Source organism: Acinonyx jubatus, chromosome F2 (genome assembly GCF_027475565.1).
Source record: "Acinonyx jubatus isolate Ajub_Pintada_27869175 chromosome F2, VMU_Ajub_asm_v1.0, whole genome shotgun sequence".
Classification (NCBI taxonomy): Eukaryota; Metazoa; Chordata; class Mammalia; order Carnivora; family Felidae; genus Acinonyx; species Acinonyx jubatus.
The window spans coordinates 50,040,769-50,064,262 of record NC_069394.1 but is presented as its reverse complement, the minus strand read 5'-3'; the positions used below and the strand labels follow the sequence as shown (position 1 = coordinate 50,064,262).

The following is a 23,494-nucleotide window of genomic DNA, read 5'->3' as shown; positions in this document are numbered from 1 at the left end:
AAGTTCATCTGTGTTGTCAAAAATAGCAAGATTTCATTCTTTTTTATGACTGAGTAATATTCCATTGTGTGTGTATATGTATATGTGTGTATATGCACATATGTATGTGTGTGTGTGTGTGTGTGTATATGTGTGTGTGTGTGTGTGTGTATATATTACATTTTCTTTATCCATTCATTCATCAGTAGACATTTAGATTGTCTTCATATCTTGACTATTGTAAATAGTGTTGCAATAAGCATTGGGGTGTATATATATGTTTTCAAATGAGTGTTTTTATTTCCTTTGGATAAATACCCAGGAATAGAATTAATGGATCTTATGGTAGTTCTATTTTTAACTTTTTTGAGGAACCTCCATACCATTCTCCATAGTGGCAACAATAATTTATATTCCCACCGGTAGTGAACTAGGGTTCCCTTTTCTCCAAATTCTCACCAACACTTGTTTCTTGTCTTTTTGACAGTATCCATTTTGACAAGTGTGCGGTGATATTTTATTGTGATTTTGATTTATTTTGTGTATTTTGATTTTGATTAGTGATGTTGAGCATCTTTTCATGTACCTGTTGGCCACCTCTATGTCTTCTTTGGAAAAAATGTCTATTCAGATCCTTTGTCCATTATTTAATTAGATTCTTTGTTTTTGTTTGTTTGTTTTTTGTTACTGGGTTGTAGAAGAGCTTTATATATTTTGGATATTAACCTCTTATCAGATATATGATATGCAGATATCTTCTCCCATTAATCAGGTAGCATTTTCATTTTGTTGTTGGTTTCTTCTGCTGTGAAGAAGCTTTTTCTTTGGATGTAGTCCCATTTGTTCATTTTTGGTTTTGTTGCCCTTACCTTTGGAATTAGGTTCAAAAAAATCATTGCCAAGGTCAGTGTCCAGGAATTTATTGCCTGTTTTCTTCTAGTAGTTTTATGGCTTCAGGTTTGCATTTAAGTCTTTAATCCATGTTGAGTTAATTTTTGTGTATGGTGTAATATAGTGGTCTACTTTCACTCTTTTGCCTATGGCTATCCATTATCCCAACACCATTTATTAAAGAGACTGTCCTTTCCCCATTGCAAATTCTTGCCTTCCTTGTTGTAAATTAATTGACCGTGTATTCATGGATTTATTTATGGGCTTTTTATTCTGTTCTATTGATCTTTGTGTTAAGTTTTACACCAATACTATATTGTTTTGATTACTATAGCTTAGTAATATAATTTGAAATTAGGAAGCATGATGACTTCAGCTTTGTTTTTTTCTCAAGATTGCTTTGGCTATTTGGAATCTTTTGTGGCTTCATACAAATTTTAGGATTGTTTGTTCTATTTCTGTGAAAAAATGCCATTGGAATTTTGATAAGGATTGCATTGAATCTATAGATTGCTTTGAGTATTATGGACATGTTTAAAAGAATTTTTAATGTTTATTTTTGAGAGAGAGAATGAGCAGGGGAGGGGCAGAGAGAAAGGGAGACACAGAATCTGAAGCAGGCTCTAGGCTCTGAGCTGTCAACACAGAGCTTGATGTGGGGCTTGAACCCACAAACTGTGAGATCATTACTTGTGCCAAAGTCGGACACTTAACTGACTGAGCCACCCAGGTGCCCCAAGTAATATAGAAATGTTAACAATATTAATTCTTCCAAGCCATGAGCACAGAATATCTTTCTATTTATTTGTGTCTTCTTCAATATCTTTCATCAATGTCCTATAGTTTTAAGTGTAAAGTTCTTTCACCTCCTTGATTAAATAAATGTATTCTTTGATATTTTATTCTTTTTGATGCATATGTACATGAGGTTAAGTTTTTTCTCATAGTTCATTATTATTATATAAAAACACAATAGATTTTGCATATTGATTTTGTAACCTTCAATTTTATGAATTCATTTGTTAGTTCTAAAGGTTTTCTGGTGGATTGTGTAGAGTTTTCTATAGGTAAAATTATACCACCCACAAACAATGATGGCTTTACTTATTCCTCTCCAATATGGATGCCTTTTATTTCTTTTTGCTGTATAATTACTCTTGCTGGGACTTCCAATACTATGGTGAATAAAAGTGGTGAGAGTAGACATCTTTGTCTTATTCCTGAACTTAAAGGAAAAACTTTCAGCTTGTCACCATTGAATAAGATGTTAGCTATGGGCTTGTCGTATATGGCCTTTATTATGTTATGGTACTTTCCATCTGTACTGACTTTGCTGAGACTTTTTATCATAAATGGATGTTGAATCTTGTCAAATGCTTTTTCTGTATTTATTGAGATGATCATTGGTTTTCATCCCTTATTTTGCTAATGTGGTGTATCATGATGATTAATTTGTAGAAGTTGAACCATCCTTGCATCCCTGGAATAATTCCCACTTGATCATTGTATTTGATCCTCTTCACATATTGTTGAATCCCATTTGCTAATATTTTGTTGAGGATTTTTGCATCTATGTTCATCAGGAATATTGGCTGTGTGTGTGTGTGTGTGTGTGTGTGTGTGTGTGTGTGTGCTGTCTGGTCCAGTTTTAGTATCAGGGTAACAACTAGCCTTATAAAATAAGTTTGGAGGCATTCCCATCTCTTCAGTTTTTTGGAAGAGCTTGCCAAGGTATTAAATCTTTTTTGAATGTTTGATAGGATTCACCAGTGAAGTTATCTAGTCCTGGCCTTTTGTTATTTGGGATATTTTATATTTTTGTTGTCATATTTTATATCTTTTTATTTTATGTATCCCTTAACTAATTATTGTAGTTAGAGTTAGTTTTACTATTTTTGTCTTTTAATCTTCATATTAGAAAGCTAAATTAACTCCAGTGACATTTTTACTTTCATCTATTTTCTTGTTTCTAATTAGAGACCCTTCTTTTAAGTTTAAAAATCCCTTTAACATTTCTTTTAAAGCCAGTTTAATAGTGATGAATTCTGTTAGCTTTTGTTTCTCTGGAAAGCCTTTTATCTGTCCTTCAATTCTGCATGATAACCTTGCCAGGTAGAGAATTCTTAGTTGCAAGTTTTTTGCTTTCAGTACTTTAAATATATCACCCTTCTGGCCTATGAAGTTTCTGCTGAGGAATCTGCTGATAGCCCCTGGTATGTAACAAGTTGTTTTTTTCTACCATTTAAAATTTCCTCTTTATCTTTAACTTTTGATATTTTAACTATAATGTATCTTGGTGTAAATTTGTGTTGTTTTAAGTCACTATTATTATGATAATATGCATCCTCAGGAATATGTAACAAATAAAGATTTTTTTTTTACCTAGAAGTAGGTTGTAACTCTAACAGATATCTAAAAATCAGGAAGTAGTTTTGGAATTGGGTAATGGCTAGGGGCTAGAGGAATTTTTAGTATGATCCAAAAAATTAGATTGCGCTTAACAAACTTTTAGTAGAAAATGAATGTTTAAGGATACAGAAAAAAGTGAGGAGCAATATAGAGAAAATCTACATTGCCTTAAAGAATACTTACCTTCATACTAAGCAAACCATTGATAGAAAGTACATTAAATGTTTAAGTTGGGAGATACTGGTGAGGACTCAAAAGGAATGAGGAACATGTTATTGAAAAAGGGCTTCTTTGTTATATAATGGTAGAAAGCTCGCTTAACTGTTACTACAGTTTTGTGGAAAGCAGATGAACTGTTATCTGGTACATGTAATGCATTTACATGGTAAGTGATGAATTAGGATATTAGCTCAGGAAATTTACAAGCAATGCATTGAAGGTATGACCTGATTTCTTCTTGCTATTTATTGTAAAATGTAAAGAGAAAGAGGTAAATTCAGGAAATAACTGTTAACTAAAAAGGAATCAGGATTTGATAATGTTGGGAATTCTCAGTCTATCCATACTACAAAAGATGCCAAAATAAGGATATTCACTGTCAGGAAAGCATGCTCCAGAGATGTGTGGCTGGCCAATCTTTTGTTAATGCTTTGAAAGGATAGAAAGGTAAGTGTGTTCAGTCATACAGAGGGTTTTTGAAGAGATAGGCATATGTCTTATGGGTCCTCTCTGCCATCTTGGCAGGATCCAGGAATAGAGGATTCCCCCCAAAGATTATGGAGGATCTTCTGGTCTAATGGAGTGAATCCCCATGCCATATATGGGAGACCACTGGGTTCTTAAGGATGTTATACAAGCAGAAATACTGCCATCTTGATCTGAAAGGGACAAAGAAAGAACAAAATAAACAACAGCTGGGGCACCTGGGTGGCTCAGTTGGTTGAGGGACCAACTTCAACTCAGGTCATAATCTGGTGGTTTGTGAGTTTGAGCTCCACATTGGCCTTGCTGCTGTCAGCCTGTCAGTGCAGAGCTTGCTTTGGATCCCATGTCCCCCTCTCTTTGCCCCTTCCTGCTTGTGCTCTTCCAAAAATAAATATATATTTTTAAAAAAATAAATGAAGAAATAAAAAGACTGCTGGACTCAACAAAATTCTACAGACAAGAAACAGTTGACAAAACTCCTCTACTACAAACATGCACTATTGTCAAGAAAAATTGTGGATGACTCTGAGGGCAGAGCCTAGGACCAAAAGATGGAACCATGGGCCCAAAGAGCAGAACTATGGTCCTGGAGGGAGGAAACAAGATCCATGGGGGATTATTCCCAGTCCTTGAGACATAATGGAGTTTTTCCAGTTGGATTTTGGACTTTTGAGGTGACAAGATGAGATTTTGAACTTTGAGTTTTTATTCTACTGTATTGAGACTTTTGTATATGGGATAGACACGACTCTTTCGGAGTCAGAGTGCAGACTGTGATGGAGAGAATAATGACTTTCTTAAGATACCCACATCTTAATCCCCAGAACTTTTGTGTGTGTGTGTGTGTGTGTGTGTGTGTGTATACACACACACACACACACATATATATATACATATACATATATATATATATTATTTTATATGGCAAAAGGGATTTTGATCAGTGATGATCAAATTAAGGATCTTAAAATGTGGATATTATCTTGGATTTTCTGAATGGGCCATTGGTAAGTCCAAGTATCCTTTAAGAGAGGCAAGAGGGTCAAAGGAAGAAAAAGGAGATGTGGCAATGGAACCAGTAGTTGTAGTGACATACTTTTAAGGTGGACCAGATCATGAGCCAAGGAAGATAAGCAAACTGTGGAAGTTGGAAAAGACAAACAGATTCTCATCTGAATTCTTCAGAAAGACTGTTGCCTGACCAATGACTTATTTTAAACTTCTTACTTTCTGAATTATAAGAATAAATTTTTGCTGTTTTAAATGACTAAGTTTGTGGTAATTTGTTGCAGTAAAACCAGAAAACTAGTATGTTTCATTTATTTATAAATATTTGTAGAGCAGCTAGTATGTTTCAGACACTGAGCTGGCTGCTAGGAATATAGTGAACAAATGAAACAGATATAGTGGATTATAGTTTTATGATATATTTTGATCTGGCCAGAAACAATGGGAAAGAAGCATATTTTTTGCACATGCTGGATTTGATATATATGGCTTTTGGACATCTACATGGATATATTTAGTAAGAACAGCTAATGCTTATGCCAATCGCTGTTCTAAGCACTGTTTATATATTCATTCATTTAATTCTTACAATAATCCTGGGAGGATGTTATATATGAGGAAACGTCTTTTTTTTTTTTAATGTGTATTTAGTTAGTTTTGAGAGGCAGAGAGAGGGAGACAAAGACTACCAAGCAGGCTCTGTGCTGTCAACACAGAGCCCAATATTGGGCTTGAGCTAACACAGACCATGAAATCGTGACCTGAGCCAAAGTCAAGAGTCAGACACTTAACTGACGAAGGCACCCAGGTGCCCCTGGATGAGGAAACTTCTATAGATGAAGGAACTGTGGTATAGATATGTAAAGCAACTTGCCCAAGCTCATGCAGCTGGGTTGCAGAACTATCTAAATAAATAAGCAAGTCTGGCTGCAAATCTTGAGCTTTAAATATATTTAGCAACTTAAGAATATGAGTCTGTCATTTTACAAAGTTTGATCTACAGTTATTAATTTTGTACTTGTAAGGAAAATTAAAAAAAACAGCAATAGCATAGAGCCAAGGAATAGGGTTTTCAAGAGAAAGATAATAATTAATTTTGTCAGATGTTGATTAATGTCAAGTGGAATGACAGTTGACCAGAAATGCCTTGATTTGGTGTTCTCATTATAAAATTTTTCTTATTACCATTCTCTGAAGTCATATTTGTTAACCATTATTTCTAAGAATGTGTCAGACCTTTACACATATTTTTCAGCAATTTATTTCAGCTGCTTCAGGATATTTGGGCAGCTGCCATTAACCCACTCAGGTCATGAACACCAGCCCGCATACCTATATCTTGGCTTACATTCCTATGATATTCTCCAGCATAGATATAATTTGCTTTGTTTCCACTGAAATTTCTCAAGATGTCTTGCCCAGTGATCTGCATGGAATTAGCTCTTGTCAGATACTTACTGACATATTACATGAGCTTCTATCACCACTCACTGCACTCCTGCAAAACTCAAATCAGCATTTAGGTATTGGTACCATATTCATTTATCCTCATTGATATGAACAAATACTTTAACTGGTATTTTCATTAAATACTCTTTTTAAAAATCTTTGGATTCACATGATGTCTATTAGTAAATAAAATTTCAGATTAAGACCATGGTTATTTTGTCTTCCTGTGCCCCCTTCTATCTTGTGTCAGTGTATACTTAATAAGTATTTGTGGAATGAAGTAATGAGGCATGCAATTCTATTAACTATTATCATCTTAATTTGAGTAATGAACAATTATTTGGAGTGTCATTATAAATTGGTAACAAAGTTAATGTAAGAATTACTTTGTCAGGGGTGTCTGAGTGGCTCAGTCAGCTGAGTGTCTGACTCTTGATTTTGGCTCAGGTCATGATCCCATGGTCATGGTATTGAGCCTTGCGTCCGGCTCTGCACTGAGAGTGGAGACTGTTTGGGATTCTCTCTCTCCCCCTCTGCCCTCTGCCCCTCTGCCCTGCTTACGTGCTCTCTCCCTCCTAAAATTAAAAAATTAAAATTAAAAAACTAAAAATAATTAAAAATAAAAAAGAATAACTTCTTCAACATTATTTATTGAATATCAATTATGTATCGTCATCCACTTTATACAACCGCATATTTCTATAAGCTTTTCACCAACCTTGGTAGATCTCTCACCAACACCTTGTGGCCACCTGTGACTATTCTTTGAGCTCTCCTCCACAGAATCTCAGAGAAGAATGGACTGACTTACTGTCAGGGGCTGTTTTTATACACATTGTCATAGGGCCACAAATCTACTTTTAGAGCACCTATTTTTGAACGTAGAGAATATATATATATTTTTCAGAATATATTTTTTATGTTATCACTCAATGTCTTCACTAAAATAAAAACTATACAAACAGTTGTATAGCTGTATTGTCTATCTTTACTCAGCATCACTTTATCCACATGGCACAATTTGAGTATATGGATTGGATAAACAAAAAAAAAATTAAAGTTAATTTAGTTTTAGTGAGGTATCATACATAGAATCCTAAATTTATAAGAAAAAAATATAATCTAATCCTGGTAGGGTTAGAAACATCTGCTATTTAATCCTGGTGGAAACATAGGTATTTATGCTACTGAAAATACATACCATAATGTCTTCCAGAAAATGGTAAAAGACAATTGTTTTTTCTCATTGAGTCAAGATCAGGTTGTTATAAGCTGAAATCCCAGTTCCTTCTCTATTGCTACTTTCTTACAAACATTTCTTTGAGGAGTCTTAGAAGTCGGGAACCAGGGGCGCCTGGGTGGCTTACCTGGTTAAGCTTCCAAATTTGGCTCAGGTCATGATCTCACAGCTTGTGAGTTCAAGCCCTGGGTCGAGCTCTGTGCTGACAGCTCAGAGCTTGGAACCTGCTTTGGATTCTGTCTCCCACTTTCTCTCTGCCCTTCCCCTGCTTGTGCTCTCTCTCCCTGTCTCTCAAAAATAAATAAATACTTTAAAAAAAAGAAGTTGGGAACCAAAGGTTTTTGAAATTGAATAATCACCTTTCACATGCTGTATTTGTATTCATATTTTGTGAGCCCCCTAATGACTCATTTATGTATTTACTGCACAGTCCAGGTGGGTTTTCTGAAGCTTTCCAAGACATGATTTAAAGATAACTTGAGATTTAATGTTCATCAAACCAAAGGAAAGCGTTTGGAAAATAAAATTTGAGACTCCTTTTTCCATGCATAGTCCTGTTTCTGTATCTGAGGCCATTTAAGTAAACATCTAAAAATGGTTTTTATAACAGTAAGAGAATCATGAATTTCATTTACATATTTACTGTTCACATACTGCTGTGCTGGTAATGGCAAATGCAGAGTTTATTCAAATAGTTGTCTTTGAACACATATGTGAGGTCAAAGACTATCCAGGTGGTTCTGAGCCCTTTAGCAGACACAAATACACACAAAATGAGGATTGGAGCTGGATTCCTGAAATACCCTTGGGCTATGTAATGCTAAATTATACCTGAAAATTCAATCTATTCAACTCAGCAGGCTGAAGTAGCTCATCAATGTGATAATTATAGCTAAATATGAACAGGAAAGAAATTAAGAGAACAGGACTGCTGTGTATACCACTTTTGTAGACAGGCTGAAATGAACTCTATTAATATACTTAAGATATTTTATGCACATTTTACGTTGGAAATGATTAGAAATTTTGAAGTAACAATTTTGATGTTATCATTAGAAATCAATATAGGCTGAATGTGATCCATAATAGAAAGTCATGTTTAATTAGCAGGTTTTAAAAGCCCATAAACAATCATACATCTTGGTATTGATCTTTGTCCATCTTAAATATTGTATTTTTAAATCACAAAAAAACTAGCATAATGTCTAGCCCAATATTTTCAAGGGTGTGTGTGCGTGTGTGCGTATGTGTGTGCGTGTGTGTGTACACTGAACTTTCAGACCTAATTTTCTCTAATTTTAATTGGAAACTTTCTCCAAGTCATTCTAACCCACTTGATTCATTTTCTTGAAGAACATTCTCCAAATCCTTCCTGGATCTCAAGTTAATACAAATATATATCATATGCATTGATTAGGCTCCTCTGCTGCCTTTACATAAATATCTTTCGAATCCTTGTACATGCATCTCTAGAATCCTTTATTTGAAGTACTGGGATGGGAATCAGAATGTATTCCATATTGAAATTCTGTGAATCAAAGTTGTTCTCCCATTGTTTCACACATTAAAAGCAGGTGTATATTCCAAAAGGATAGCAGTAATTCCAGCAATTTAAACTGAATTAAAATCCTAGATGGTGGTCTCTGTTCCCTGCTTTTTCTAAATTTGGTTTTATTGCCTGACATTTCTTCATTTAATATATAAGTTAGTGGTATCATAGATTAGACATGGCTTTTGCAGTTCACAAACTTGGATACAAATTTCAGCTCTACTTTCTGCCAGCGTTGTGAACTCAACCTCACTTGACCTTCAGTTTTCTTACCTGTAAAATGAGATAGCAATTCCTTTCTCACATAGCTGTTTCAAGATTAAATAAAACAATAGAAGTAAAATCTTTGGCACTAACTAATCACTTAATAATTAATTCTGTAATAAATATTACAGAAGTCAAATATGATTCCATTTGACTTCTGGAATTAATCAATGAACTGTTTTCAGTTAAAATTTCTCATATGTATGTATATTGCCTGCATTATGAAACTAATGTTGGTCAACTGTACAGGTGATGACATAAAATTAAAATGTTTGGTCCTAACCACAATGTAGTATACTCTTCAAAGCAGAAAATCATACAGTAAAGTGCTAAATCCTGTGAGGCAGGCTTTTTTAGCATAATGTACTTATTCTCTGCCTCATACCAATAAGAATTTGAGGTGACTTACCCCTTGCTTATACTCCACTACCACATATATCCAAAAAAGTATAATTTTATATAGATAAAATACAGCAGAAGAAAAAATAGAATAGAAAGATAAGGCCAGATGCTCTTGTTCAAAGGCAAGAAAGAAGAGAGGGCAAGTTTGATGGAAGAAGTTGACTGAGATAAAAATTGACTGGAAAAAGAGAAGGGCAATGTGCTGGGGAATCAAACATTTGTGCAAGAGGGCATTTAGAACTTTATTTCTCGTGAACATTTGCTACATTTTGCCTTCCTCTGCCTCAGGTGCCGCTGCTGGTCACCACCCTTACCCTTTATCTTCTCTGCTTCTTTTTTTTTTTTAATTTTAAATATTTTATTATTTTTTGAGAGAGAGACACAGAGTATGAACTGGGAGGGGCAGAGAGAGAGGAAGACACAGAATCCGAGGCAGACTCCAGGCTCTGAGCTGTCAGTACAGAGCCCGACACGGGGCTCGAACCTATGAACCATGAGATCATGACCTGAGCCAAAGTCGGAAGCTTTGGGCGCCACCCAGGCGCCCTTCTACTCTGCTTCTTTAAAGATCTTTCCTAACTAGAGTCTGGCCACTGAAGTATGGTTCATCCTCTAAGCACCCTGGACATTGTTTTGCTAGGTGGCCCTACAACTTACAACTGTATGGTTTTTAAGATAGGAAGATAATGGGTAAATAGGAAATGATAGACAGATAGATGACAGATGATAGATAGATAGATAGATAGATAGATATGATAAAGCATATATAATTCTTATTTTATAAATTCTGTTACAGTGAAATTCTACACATTATGTTCACAATCATGGGAACCATTATGATTTTAAGGATGTTTCAATGTCTCACCATTATTTCTTATTCTTTATAAACTCATAAGAATCCCTTCATCTCAGAACACAGTGAAGATGCTTAGGTCTGAGACAGAGTTTTAAGCTACTGAGGAAGTGTTTTTCGTCAATAAAACACCACCAGGGACCATGGTAGGGCAATTCCTCCACACCATGCCCATGTCCCGTAAACTCTATTATTGTGTTCATAGGTCTGTGAGGTAATTTGTTACAGACATATTACCCTGTATGTGGTTATCGCCCCTCTGAGACTTTGTACTTTTTAGATCTAGGATTGCTACATTTTTAGTGAGTAACAGTCAACATTTGTTAAAATATGTTGAAGTGAGATAAACTATTTACACAGGCATAAATACCTTACTTCATACTTCCAGTTACAATCTGTAGGAAGTTCAAGGTTAATTTTATTGCTTATGTTTTAGTCTTCTTAAAAAAAAATCTTTTAGTGGGGCAGCTGGGTGGCTCAGTCAGTTAAGCGTCTGACTTCGGCTCAGATCATGATCTCATGGTCTGTGAGTTCCAGCCTCGCATTGGGCTCTGCCCTGACAGCTCAGAGCCTGGAGCCTGCTTTGGATTCTGTGTCCTCTCTCTCTCTCTGCCTCTCACCTGCTCATGCTCTGTTTCTGTCTCTCAAAAAAATAATAATAAAGAAACATTAAAAAAATTTAAAAAAATCTTTTAGTAACCATTAAATATTTGGGCCCACCCAAAGGATGTGATTAAAAAGATAGAATATCACTAGCTTCGAGAAAATGCAAATAAATTTATTCAAATATGAATGGGAAAAGAAGACCACTAAGAAGGTAAAACTAAGGCTGAATAATCAGATTTAAGCTATAAGGAAAGACTGATGAAACTAAGACAAGATGGAATGGAAACTGTATACAGAAAAGGAAGTAGGCAAAACCAAGATTCTCAAAAACAATTACCACTAAAGAGATTCAGTAAAAATAAAATCAATTGTAAGGTGAGTTATAACAGAGAAACATTTAACTGTGTTGAATACTTTCAAGTATTAAAATACTTTTAAAATTTACTGATTTGAAAGATTTTTTTTGATATTAGACCATAAGAAACTGGAGAAGGTCCAAAGAAATGGATAAAACCTTAGTAATACAATCCTATTCTAGTTTACAAAAAAATCTTAGAAAAGTCTTCTCCAGATACATAAAAAACATTTAATGAACCAAACTGAGGAATTTACAATTGACTTATTTGTCAAGTACAAACAGGCAAGTATAGAGAAACATCATTTTGGAAATTTTCCCATTCATTTGAACCTATATTACAAATGAAAACTTGGATGAAACATTAGGAAGTTTTAGGTTTTCTCTGATTAAAAAAAAAGAACAGTGGTAAATCTATTAGTAAAGGGAGGTACTAGGTAAAATGACAAGAAAATTTTTTAACATGATAGCCACTCAATATTTTAATTAATAGCTATTTTTAGATTATCCACTAACAGATGAGCACTTGACTCTGGGCAAAGAGATATGGATCCAGTTCCAGAACATTAGGCAAGACAGCAAATCATTTGATATAGACATGTACAGAGAATGCAGATATATTTTCTTAAATTGTTGAAAAGATGGATCAGTGATTGCGCTGTGGTTGAAAATGCTTGGATGTTATCCATGAAAGTACCTGAGCAAAGGATTTTTAGAGACTGTAGCAGCAAGGAGATGTCTTAATAAAGAAGGCAGAGCTCATATCTGAGGGGAGAAAAGGCAGAGTTCCCACAGGGACAGCTGATGTGTCTGAGGGACAGGTAGAGAAGATCCTCATCTGTACATTGTGCTGTAGACTGACAAGAATGACAAAAGAGAAGGTGAATTGTGGGTAACTTTCTGTGAAAACCTGAGAAACACTGACCAAAGGAAAGTTGAGGTATCACTCATATCAATTCAGGAAATAATTTCAGAGTAGGGAGTTCAGAGGGAGAAGCTCCAGGCTAACTCCGGGAGTCCTGGATTGAAGCCCCTGCTGCAAGTACAGGGTTCAAGGTGCTTGAGGTCATGCCCCTCAGTTCCCTTCGGTTTCCAGTCCGGCAAATTTGTCAGAGCGCTCTGTTTCAGACCAGACATCTGTAAATGAGGAATTCTGGCAACTTAACTTCTTACACCTCTTTGGTTTTACCATTGTATTGTTCTAGTAATTCTCCGAAATATAAATATCATGCAGTTCAAGTTAAATATTTCTGCACAGTTCACATACTAAGTCTGATAAAATCCTTAAAAGTTTTATCAAAATTAACACATATTATCATTGTTACTTATTTTTTCCTTCCAAGTTCTTATTTAAATTCCAGTTTGTTAATGCACCGTGTAATAGTAGTTTCGGGCGTAGGATTTAGTGATTCATCACTTACATACATATTGTAATTTTTAAACCAGATAAGGAAATCAGAACTCTGGATGGGCTAATAATTTGATACTCTTGGTGTTCTTTAAATCTTCTTTCAGTGTCTTATTTGGAGGAAAGGATGAGGGCTGGGGTAGCAAGAGGAAAGGTGGGTGAGGTGACATGAGAAAGAGAAAGAGAAGAGAAAAAGTCCCGAGCAGTCCACTGTGCTTCTGAACGTGGATGTCCTTGCCAGCAGCCAAAGCCCTGCGGTTAACTGCATTCACCCCTCTGAGAATTTAAACACCACTGTTTGCTATGGAAATATGTCTCTGTGGGTCTCCCTCCCTTGTTGCCCAAACAGCTACCAAAGGTATCCCTTCAACCTTACATGCATGGCATGTTATACTGCATTGGCTTCAGAGAAAGATCAACTAGTTCAAAGCAGGGCATTACCTCTTGTTCTCTGTGAGACTTTAGTCAGAACACTTAATCTCTCAGCCTTACCTTGCTAAACATCAAAAAGGGCAAAAACAACAACAACAACTATAATAATAATAGTAATAGGAGGAGGAGGAATCCATCCTAGGGTTGTTTTTGGTATTCAGTGAGTAGTCCTGTAAAACTCTGAGAAGACAGCCTAACACCTAATGCGCACTCCGTAAATGAATGTTAGCTGTCATTAAACCACAGTGTTCATTCCGTGTGACGAGTTCCAGCAAACATCATTTTCTTGATTTCAGTACATTACTAGTGACATTATCATGACACGTCTACATAAGTCTTTTCCAGCAGCTACCCTGTGCATTGTCCCTTATTCAGTCCTAAAATCATATCTATCTTATAATAAGATAATCTTAACACAACTACGTAAGTCATGCAGTGTCCCTGAATATTATCTGCACCTGCCCTCATCTGGGGAAAGCTTACTCATTCCTAAAAGGAAGGTAGGGGTAGCTAAGTAATAGAATTGCAAAGATTATGAGACATGATGTGTACTCAGCACGGTGCTTTATACCCAGCACATAGTACTTCTTTTCCTCTTTCTAACCCACACCCACACCCACACCCACAATACACACATCCTTTCTTTCTGTGTTTCCTTCCTCCCTCCCTCTCTTCTTTCCTCCCTCCCTCCCTCCCTCCTTTCCTTCCTTCCTTCTTTCCTTCTGGTTATTCTTTTATGTTAAAATGTGTCTTCCCTTACTTTGCCAGGAACTTTTATTTTTTAGATAGTTCCTTCCCTGAAAAGAAGAAAGACATTGATAGAATCGTTTGATTTTAGATGATAAATCATCCTTCCCAATTTATCAACACATTAAATTTGTATTGTAAATACGGAATATCAAGATTGAGTCCATTACAGGAAATTATGTTGCAGGGAACAGAGAGATGTTTTATAAAGCAAGCGCTCCTCCTTTTGACCTCTGACATTATAGGCATAAAGCTGATTTTGAAGATAAAACAACTGCATTTAGTCTGGATTCTTGAAGAGTGTAGGAAAGAAAGAATGAGATGCCTGGACCTGTCTTCTCTCTTTACCGCTTTTTTTTTGTTCCGTGTGTCCACATTCCTCCTCCCTGTTCTTGTGGCTGCAAGTTTCCCAGCCAATACCTTCTCCTCTCCCTCAGCCACTTCATATTCCTACCTGTACTGCAACATGGTACTCATGAAGTTGGTCTTAATTCATCAGGAATATTTGAGGTCCCCAACTTTGATGGTTTGAAGCATGAAACACAGTGGATGGATGTCTCTGTATTCCCTGTGGTAAGAAAAGTAATGTAAGAAAAGAGTTGACAAGATGAAAATCCCTACATAGAACTAAGAAAGTCAACCCTGTTACAAGGTTGAGAGTGCAAAGGTGTACCAAACATTGATGAGTGTCAGTCAGGATTCTTGTTTTAATGTGTATCTGTGTCTGTGTGATGAGTGAAGCTGGGTCAGGAGTTGTGGTGTGTGTACATGAATTTAATTAAATTGTTACATGGTCTTTACAAAAATTGTTCAGATTGATATTAATTACAGATAATACAGAACAATGTGAAAAGAGAAAAACTACTAATTTGATTGTATTATTATATTATACAATATAATACAAAACAGTGAACTCAGGACCAAAAGATAGACATGAAATGACTAGTATTTGCATAAAGTAAGAAAGTAAATTTAGTCAATTAGCATGAATTTGACTATTGTCCAAATTTACTGGAAAATAATCTATAGTTGTATTGTATTTATTATTTAAATTAGTTTATACAGAGCCCTTTATTCAGCAAGTATTTACCGAAAGCCTACTTTATGTCAGGCACTGATATGCCCTGTGGATATATATCTCTGAAAAAAGAAAGCCTTGTTCTCTGAAAGCTAACGTTCTAATAGGCAGAGACAGAAAAACAAGTAAATACAGACTATATCAGGTGATTATAAAGTGCTATGGAGAGAAGCAGGTAAAGGCTGTGGAATATAAGGTGTATTATATCTCAGTAAGAAAAGGCCTGTTTATTGAAAATTTTAATATCACTATTAGAGAAAACACAAGGAAAATCCTCCTGGTGTTCCATAACTGACCATTTCTTATATGAAGATACAACCGTAGTGGTCTTTGACAAAGAATCTTACTAAATACTGCAGCTTGTTAGTCAAAAGTCAAGAAACTGGACAGGAATACTATTTAAAAAAAACTGCTTAAATGCTATTCTTGATATCTGTGATCATGAAATATAGTAATCACTTAAATATAAAAATATTCTTGACATTGAAACAATCCTTCTACTAAGAATTATGGAGTTGATATCTCCTCCTATCAATAAGTAGACTGAGTTTGTTAACACTGGAAAAGAATTTTGGCAGTTGAAAATGTCTTCTGCTTTTAGCTGGAGGATGAAGCTTAATGTATAATCAGGAAGTCTTATTACATAGAAATTATTCACTGGTGGATAAATCCTCTGTATCCTAAATAAATCTGCTTTTCAAACACCCTAATTAGCACATGGAGGAGATTTGAAATCATACACAATTTTGGAGTGGTTGGGAGAGGTAGCACTCCTGAGTTTCTGCTGGGTGCCAGGCAGTGCTCAGCACAGAGAGTACAAGGTGTATGAAGACAAAGCTTCCATGCTGCCCAGTTGACAGTGTGCAATGTGTTCAGATAAGGATATGCCCACAATACTGTGAAAATAGAGGTCTGAGGACAAAAATGAGGCAGGAAGGATGAAGGCGGGGGAAAGATTCGTCAAAAGCTCCTTTCAGGAGGGGACACATAGCACATAGCACATAGGGGATACCTAGCACATAGTAGGCACTCACTGAGCCTGAGACCCTATTGAGTGCCCCTTCCATTCTAGGCCTGGGGAAATAATGTAAAAATATTACAACTCTTGCACTGCCTGAGACGCAGTCTGTTTGGAGAAATAGACCAAACTAAAAGTGATAATTGCTTTAATAATTGAACATGCAAAGTGCATTGAGAGCTCAAAGAATTTAGTAGAGTTTCAAAAATAAAATACACATCTAAGCACTATAGGGTGGCTGAAAGACATATGAACCCAAAGGATAGTTTTTGCTTTCTATAAATATCAAACATGGGTTTTTATATTTCCTATTTATATTTTCAGTTTTACTGTTCTTGCTAAATACACGAATCTGTTCTTAATTCAACATTGCTTCCAGCACAGCACTTTAATAGTGCAGATATTATTAGAGAACTTAACTGATACCAGTTGGGGGGAGGTGAAGGAAATACAATTTCCTCTAGAAGATTTGCATTAGATAGAGTAGTTACAGGCTGTAGCATCTCCCCTGTAATTTTATGAGAATGGTATTACCCTGGCTTTCACTGTGTGATTGCTGGTTACCTTCTGTCAGTGAGCAACAGTCTTACTGCAAAGCAGGAACCCAACCGGTCTCTTTGTCTCCGTGGTCAAAGCAATTACTTCTTAGAAAGTCGGATTTTTTCAGAATGACCATGTACAGAAGCAAACGCAGACATCAGAGATGTAAGTAAATTCTGACCCAACTTTTTCATATGACTGTAGTGGGAGAAACATACTTGATTCCTTAAAAGACTAATCATGACTTCTTCAGATCTATCCTGGTAGTAGAAAAAATATTGTAGCTTTTTTCTCTCTAACCTTTATCTATCCCTGTTACATGCTTGGAAAATGTTGGGGGGAGAGGGGATAATTCACTTGTTACTATGGAAACCTTTGGAAAGGTTTACAAAATCAACAGAGAAACAGATCAAATGGAATTTCAGTCTAGCTCAGCAGCCTTCATTCAGGCATGATCACTGGATAGTTCTCTCTCTTTCTTTTTTCTTTTCCTTTCCTTTCCAGAAGTGGTAGATTTCCTTTCCTAGAAGTCTATTGAAAGGTTTGGGAAGCTAGCCTAAAACTTCTATTTATTTATCCAATTTCAATTATAACTCTTGGGAGAAATAAAACAGTTCAGAACAGAGGGAGAGAGTTAATTGTGAATGACAAGCTGAATATGTAACAGGGTGTTCATTGCCAAACTTCTTGGTCCGGAGCACATTTGGAACATAATTCGCTACAGGCACCACTTTAAAGGGTTAAAAGGAGTCATTTGTAATCTACCCCAAAGGAATTGATTCTGACTGAAAAGGAGCAGCACAGTTACCCTGGCCTAAAGTCCAGAACAAAGACGGTTATGTTACTGAAAGCCACTAGGTTTAGCTAAAAACCAAAGTCTTATAATAAAACTGTGTTTTATGGTAAAGCAATACGCCTGCCATGAAAAGCTTTCCAATCACCTCTCTTTCTAGTAAGCTCACTTCGTTACCACTTCATCTTCCCTATTGTCTAAAGTAAATTTTCCCGTATTCAGCCCAGGGTTTCTGATCACTGACTCTGTTTACCACCTTAGACAGGTAACTACAACTTGTTCTTTAGTCGAAGTCTGTACTTTTTCATTATTCCTTATGATGTCTTTAGACGTTATTAAATATTATAAAATACAGAAAGACTATCGACAACACTTACTCTATCAAAAGGCCAAAATGTGATAGAAATGTAATATTTTTTTAGTGTGATAATGTTTTGGGTCTATTTCCACCTGAGCCCGGAACACTAACATTTCTCTTGTTCAAAGAAGTTTTATGCACCACAGAAAGCTCTGAGGGCCGGGACTGCCAGTTTGATTTTCTGTGCCTGAGTGCCTTTTGATGCCTCTCTTTCTTGTGACTGAGAAATAACATAGGATAACTGTTACTTGTTTCTTACAAAAATGATTGGTGCAAAGTCTACAAATACATTGCTGATTAATTTCCTTGTGATTTCCTCCCACAAGAATGAATCTAAATTATGCATGTACTTTAACACCGTCCTGTGCCTTTACTCCTGTATCCTTTATACACCCCCTCATTTTTTTCCATGTAGGCAATCATCACCTTAATGCACATGGCAAATAAAAGATTATAGACAAATTGTACTGAGTCTCTCCTTTAAGATGTGCCTGCTGAAGTCTGCGATTAAGCAGCAGGAAGAAATTGTGAATTACATGAGACAAGTCAGAAGATGTATAATTATACAGGGATGAACACAGTAGGGTGTACTAAATGGTTTACTTAAAAAAACATCGAATGTATTACTTATGTTTAATTGTATCTGTTAGCTATATTATACTGCATTAACTGTTTCTATATTCTAATCATATAAAATATTGGAGAGCAGGAATATAATAAAATTAAAGTATATAGAAAGGTTAGCAATAAAAGCAAATAGAATCCTTAAATGAATTTCTATCTTACACTAATAATATTTTAAAAAATGGAAAGTAATGCAATTGTTTGCTATCCAATGGGTATATAAAAATATTGAATTATCCCTTCATCAAAATCCTGTGCATTTCCATTTTCAATCATATCTTTTATGTGTGTGTGTTTGATGATGTAAAAGGCATAAACTAGCCTCAAGGCAATTGTAATCCAATTAAGGCAATAATTGCACACTTAACAAAATCTCAATGTGAGAAAGAAGGCAAGTGTTCTTATGATTTTCTTTAAAATTGAAAAAGTACATAAATAAACTTTCTAATTTCCTCATTCCCTAAAGACCTACTGTACTATCCTTTAGTGGAAATAATGCAACTTTCTTTTAGAGGACCTGGTGAGAGGAATAGGCGAGGTGCATGTGGCTGTGCTAGGGGTTTGAAGAGAGGGAGTGAGCGAGCCAGAATATTGGTAAAAGATATTTTAAAGTGTAAATGACACTAAGCCTTTGAAAATTCATGGGGGACTTTGAAATCCATTCCTCACTCATGTCTAAATTGGTTATTTATAATTCCCTACAGAGGTGAAGGAAAGGGAGGGAAGGGTACTCTTTTCCTTGCTTCTGGTGAAGCAGTAACTGTGGAAAATGGAACAGCTTCAGTGTTCATTCAGGTAGCAGGTCTTACCTGTGCACAACTGCATAATGACTTTCAATTAGATACAGAATTTGTTGCGTGGTAATAAAAAAATGTTCGCATAGTCGAACGTTGATTTTGCCAGAGCCAGACAGGTATAAACCACTTTAAGGGACTCTAATATATGTAAACCTGTTTTTACACATTAGGTGGAGGAAAGAATCATCATTAGTGTAAATAACTTTGTTCTTTAGTGTTTAGACATGGAATTTTTTTCATGCATACTATATCAATCTTGAGGTGTGCAGTTTATGTTTAAATTTTCAAAATGTTATAGTATGTATAAAACAATGTATACTTACGACCTCCCTTGTCAAAGTTCCAAATGACCTTGAGCAAACATATTGTTTTAGTTTTTGAAAGAGACATAGAGATAAATTCTTGAAGATGAATGTGTTTTTTAAATACAGACTCAGAGAAAAACTAGAGTAGGATCCATATGCTATTAGATACTGAATTTTGAAAATACCACAACCCCCATACCACAGCAAAGAGAACAGTGTACATCTGATTTTAAGTGTGTAACATTTCATCTTATTTTACCAGATAGGAACAGATGTTCATTTTTGATTACTAGTGATATTTTTGGGTGCTTATCCATCTTATCCATCCCATTATGGAAATGCTTAATGAGATCACTTCAGGAACCTGAATACTAGCCATAGTCCTCTACCTGTAATCTTGGCCAATATCTATTATCTCTATGGGTGGCAATTTCTTTTTCTATAACGTTAGCAGACTGTGCACAGAAGATGTTTTCTGAGGTATCTTCAGTCTCTAACCCTCAGAGTTTCCACAACATAGACCTCATCATGTAATTCTCCTACTCATTTTATGGGTTCTTGTTGCCTAGACTGTGGCTCTGGGCTCATGTGCTCCAAATCCATGTGACCATGGATTTACTACAAGAGGCCCTAAAATCCATATAAATATTAACCATTGCCTGTATAATGGTGATAAAAAGTGTATATATATATATATGTGTGTGTGTGTATATATATATATATATATATATATATATATATACCTATGTGTATATCTCCCATGTATGTTTTTACAACATATATACACACATACTATTTTTGTTGCTTCTAAAGTGACATGTTTAATTAAATAAAATGCATTGAAAAGATGGTACTAAATTTGTAATGGCTTTTAATGCCACATATTTTATATGATTTTTCAACCAATTATATCACATAGGGATTTTGTCATGTTTCAGTGTTTTGAAGAAGTGTTTTCATATCCCCAAATGTTAGGAATCACTGAACTGGTAAATGAAATACAAACATGACCTTATAAACACATATTTACATCACTGTCACTCACTGCCTACTTTTCCTTTATAGCACTTTGTTCTAGCCTTTATCAGGCTACTGAATTATCCACAAAATTCACTATAGATTCTCTTATCTCTGTGTTTTTGCCCATACATCTTCCTGTTGATGGATAGTCCTCACCAGCATCTTCATGTGTAGAAATCATCTCTAGTCAAGGGTTCACTCAAATGTCAAATCCTTCATGAAGGTCTCTTCAGTTTCCACATCAAATTTATCCTTTTCTTCTCTCTTTTCAGATGCTATTTTATAATTTTATTTGTACTTCCTATGTTCTATCTGAGGTTTTTCTTGTGAGGTAACTTTAGTTCTTGTTGAAGTATTCTCAGAGCATGATGCAATGCTTTGTCCATAATAATGCATAGCCATCGTGTGAAACTCATTCATTGATCACCCATTATATTACTTTCGAGACACTGCTCTAGTACTATGGCTGTAGTAATGAGCAAAACAAAGTTCAAGACAAAGGTGACAAACAAAAAAGTACATAATATGCTGTGTGATGCTAAGCACTATAGTGAAAAATAGTGCAAGCAAAAGGGAAGGGGAGTTTTTGAAGGTAGGTTGGAGAGCTGCTATTTTCTATAGGGTAGTCAGGAAAAGCCACTGTGATTAAGATGACATTTACTCAGACCTGAAGGAAAAGAGGGAACAAACTCTGCTTCTTCCTGGAGAGTTCCAGGCAGAAATAACATGTGCAAATTTTCTGGGGTAGCTGGGATATTAGAGGACCACAAAGGAGGCAATAGAGAGTTAATGAAAAGATAGATCCAAAAAGCATTGAGGCATTGGATGGATGGAGTAAGACACAGAATTAAAGTAAACCATATTTTTTATTTGTAACTGAATTTGTATATAATGCATGTTAACTTTTAGAAACACTATCCATACTTCTAAGTGACTCTTGCATTGCTTTTATTAAAATGAAAATGATAAAAAAAAGTTATTTTAAAAAGCATTACATTTCATACTAGGCAAGACATCCAATTGTTAATTGAAGGAGAATCAAATTGTGGTCATATAGACATCAGAAAAATTATTTGAACAAGAATATCTCTGATTTATCTTCCTGTAAATATCCTTGGGTTATTAATTCTCTATATCTTTAAAATCATGCTATGAGAAAAAATAAGTTCATAGTTTCATAGAATTGTAAGGCTTTTTAAAGTAGTTGCAGGAAGAAATAAGACTGCTGGCAGGTTTTCTTTTTAAGTTTATTTATTTATTTTGAGAGAGGGCCAGAGAGCGAGCAGGGAAGGGGCAGAGAGAGGGAGAGACAGAATCCAAGCAGGCTCTCCACTGTCAGCACAGATCCTGATGCGGGGCTCAAGCTCAAACCGTGAGATCATGGCCTGAGCCAAGATCAAGAGTCGGATTCTTAACTGACTGAACCACCCAGGCGCCCCTGCCAGTCTTAATTGATGTAGAATTGGCATCTCAGTGGTCAAGATGGATAATAGGTTTGATGTTCGATTATTGGAACATGAGTTGTCTCAGCTGTTGAATACATCTTTATGACTACATTTTATCTCATACAAATCTTTAAGTATTTTTTGAAATTCTTTATTACCAACTGGATATCAAAGATAAAAATGGAGTCTTATTTAAAACAAATATTATATTGATACCTTATATCACTGTGAAGATAAAATTAATCATGACTCTTAATTCACAAATGATGACATTATTTATTACAGAATCATTTGAAGATTCATATGATCTACGTTTCAAAAAATTCCTTCAGTTTACACTAAGAGTAAATAAATAAATTGTGCTTGATAAGTAAAGCTCTCTGGAGGACACTATTAAGTTCAATCCTTTTTTCTCTATTGTTGATGCTTGTTTGGAATTCTGGTCCGACATCTGAAATTTCTCCAGTCTTTTTTCTCTCAAGTTTCTAATATGAATTCTGTAACTGATATGGATTGAGAACTTGTAACTTTATACATTCCTCGTGGAATCATGTCTGCATGGATAGATTCAGGATTCTTTGATTCTGCATGCCGAATGGGACCACAGTTACCAGTTTAAGATCAGAGATGTACAAAAGCTGACTAATAACACCCCTGATACTGATTGACCTTATATACAAATACATATTGGTCTGTCTCACATCCTTAATAATTTGCTTTGCTTTTACAGGCTCCAGCCTGTGACTGGTTCCACCTGGAGGGATACTTACTCACTCTCTCCCTCTCCCTCCCTCTCTTCCTTTCTCTCTCTGTCTCTGTCTCTGTCTCTCTCTGGTCCATGTGTTTTGTGTTTTGCAGTGCTCCACAAAGTCAGAGGTCACTTTTGTAGAGGGTGATCATTTGTACATTTTCTTTTAACTTCTCTACTTTCAGAAAACAACTTGGCTATCCTACCTCCCCTACTCTTTTAGCTTCTCTCTTCTGAGAAGCTGTGCTGCATTTATATCTAGACCTACAAAAGAGCCATGACATTGACTCTGTCCCCAGTTGTTCACATAAATGTTCTCTACTAAATGGCTTTGAAGATCATCAGAATTTTAGAAATTGCCTACCTCCTACCAAACATAAAATGTTTATTAAAAAAATTTGAGTTCTAACTTCATATGATTTTATGATTAGAATTTTGCTCATATCCAAGTAGAAAATGGGACAGCAGAAA

General features: G+C 35.5%; 1 protein-coding gene across 9 annotated transcripts in view; it reads left to right on the top strand.

Annotated features, from left to right (window-relative positions):
* Positions 1–23,494, top strand: part of RALYL (RALY RNA binding protein like) — a 704,475-nt gene that overhangs the window by 475,042 nt on the left and 205,939 nt on the right. The window contains exon 1 of one of the 9 annotated variants that reach the window (XM_015080486.3): positions 15,535–17,098. The exons of the other annotated variants lie outside the window; for them this stretch is intronic. Within the exon in view, the coding sequence (XP_014935972.2) occupies positions 16,912–17,098 (187 nt within the window). The 5' untranslated portion in view covers positions 15,535–16,911. Of the gene's footprint in view, positions 1–15,534; positions 17,099–23,494 lie in introns of those variants that run through there. 9 annotated transcript variants of the gene reach the window in all.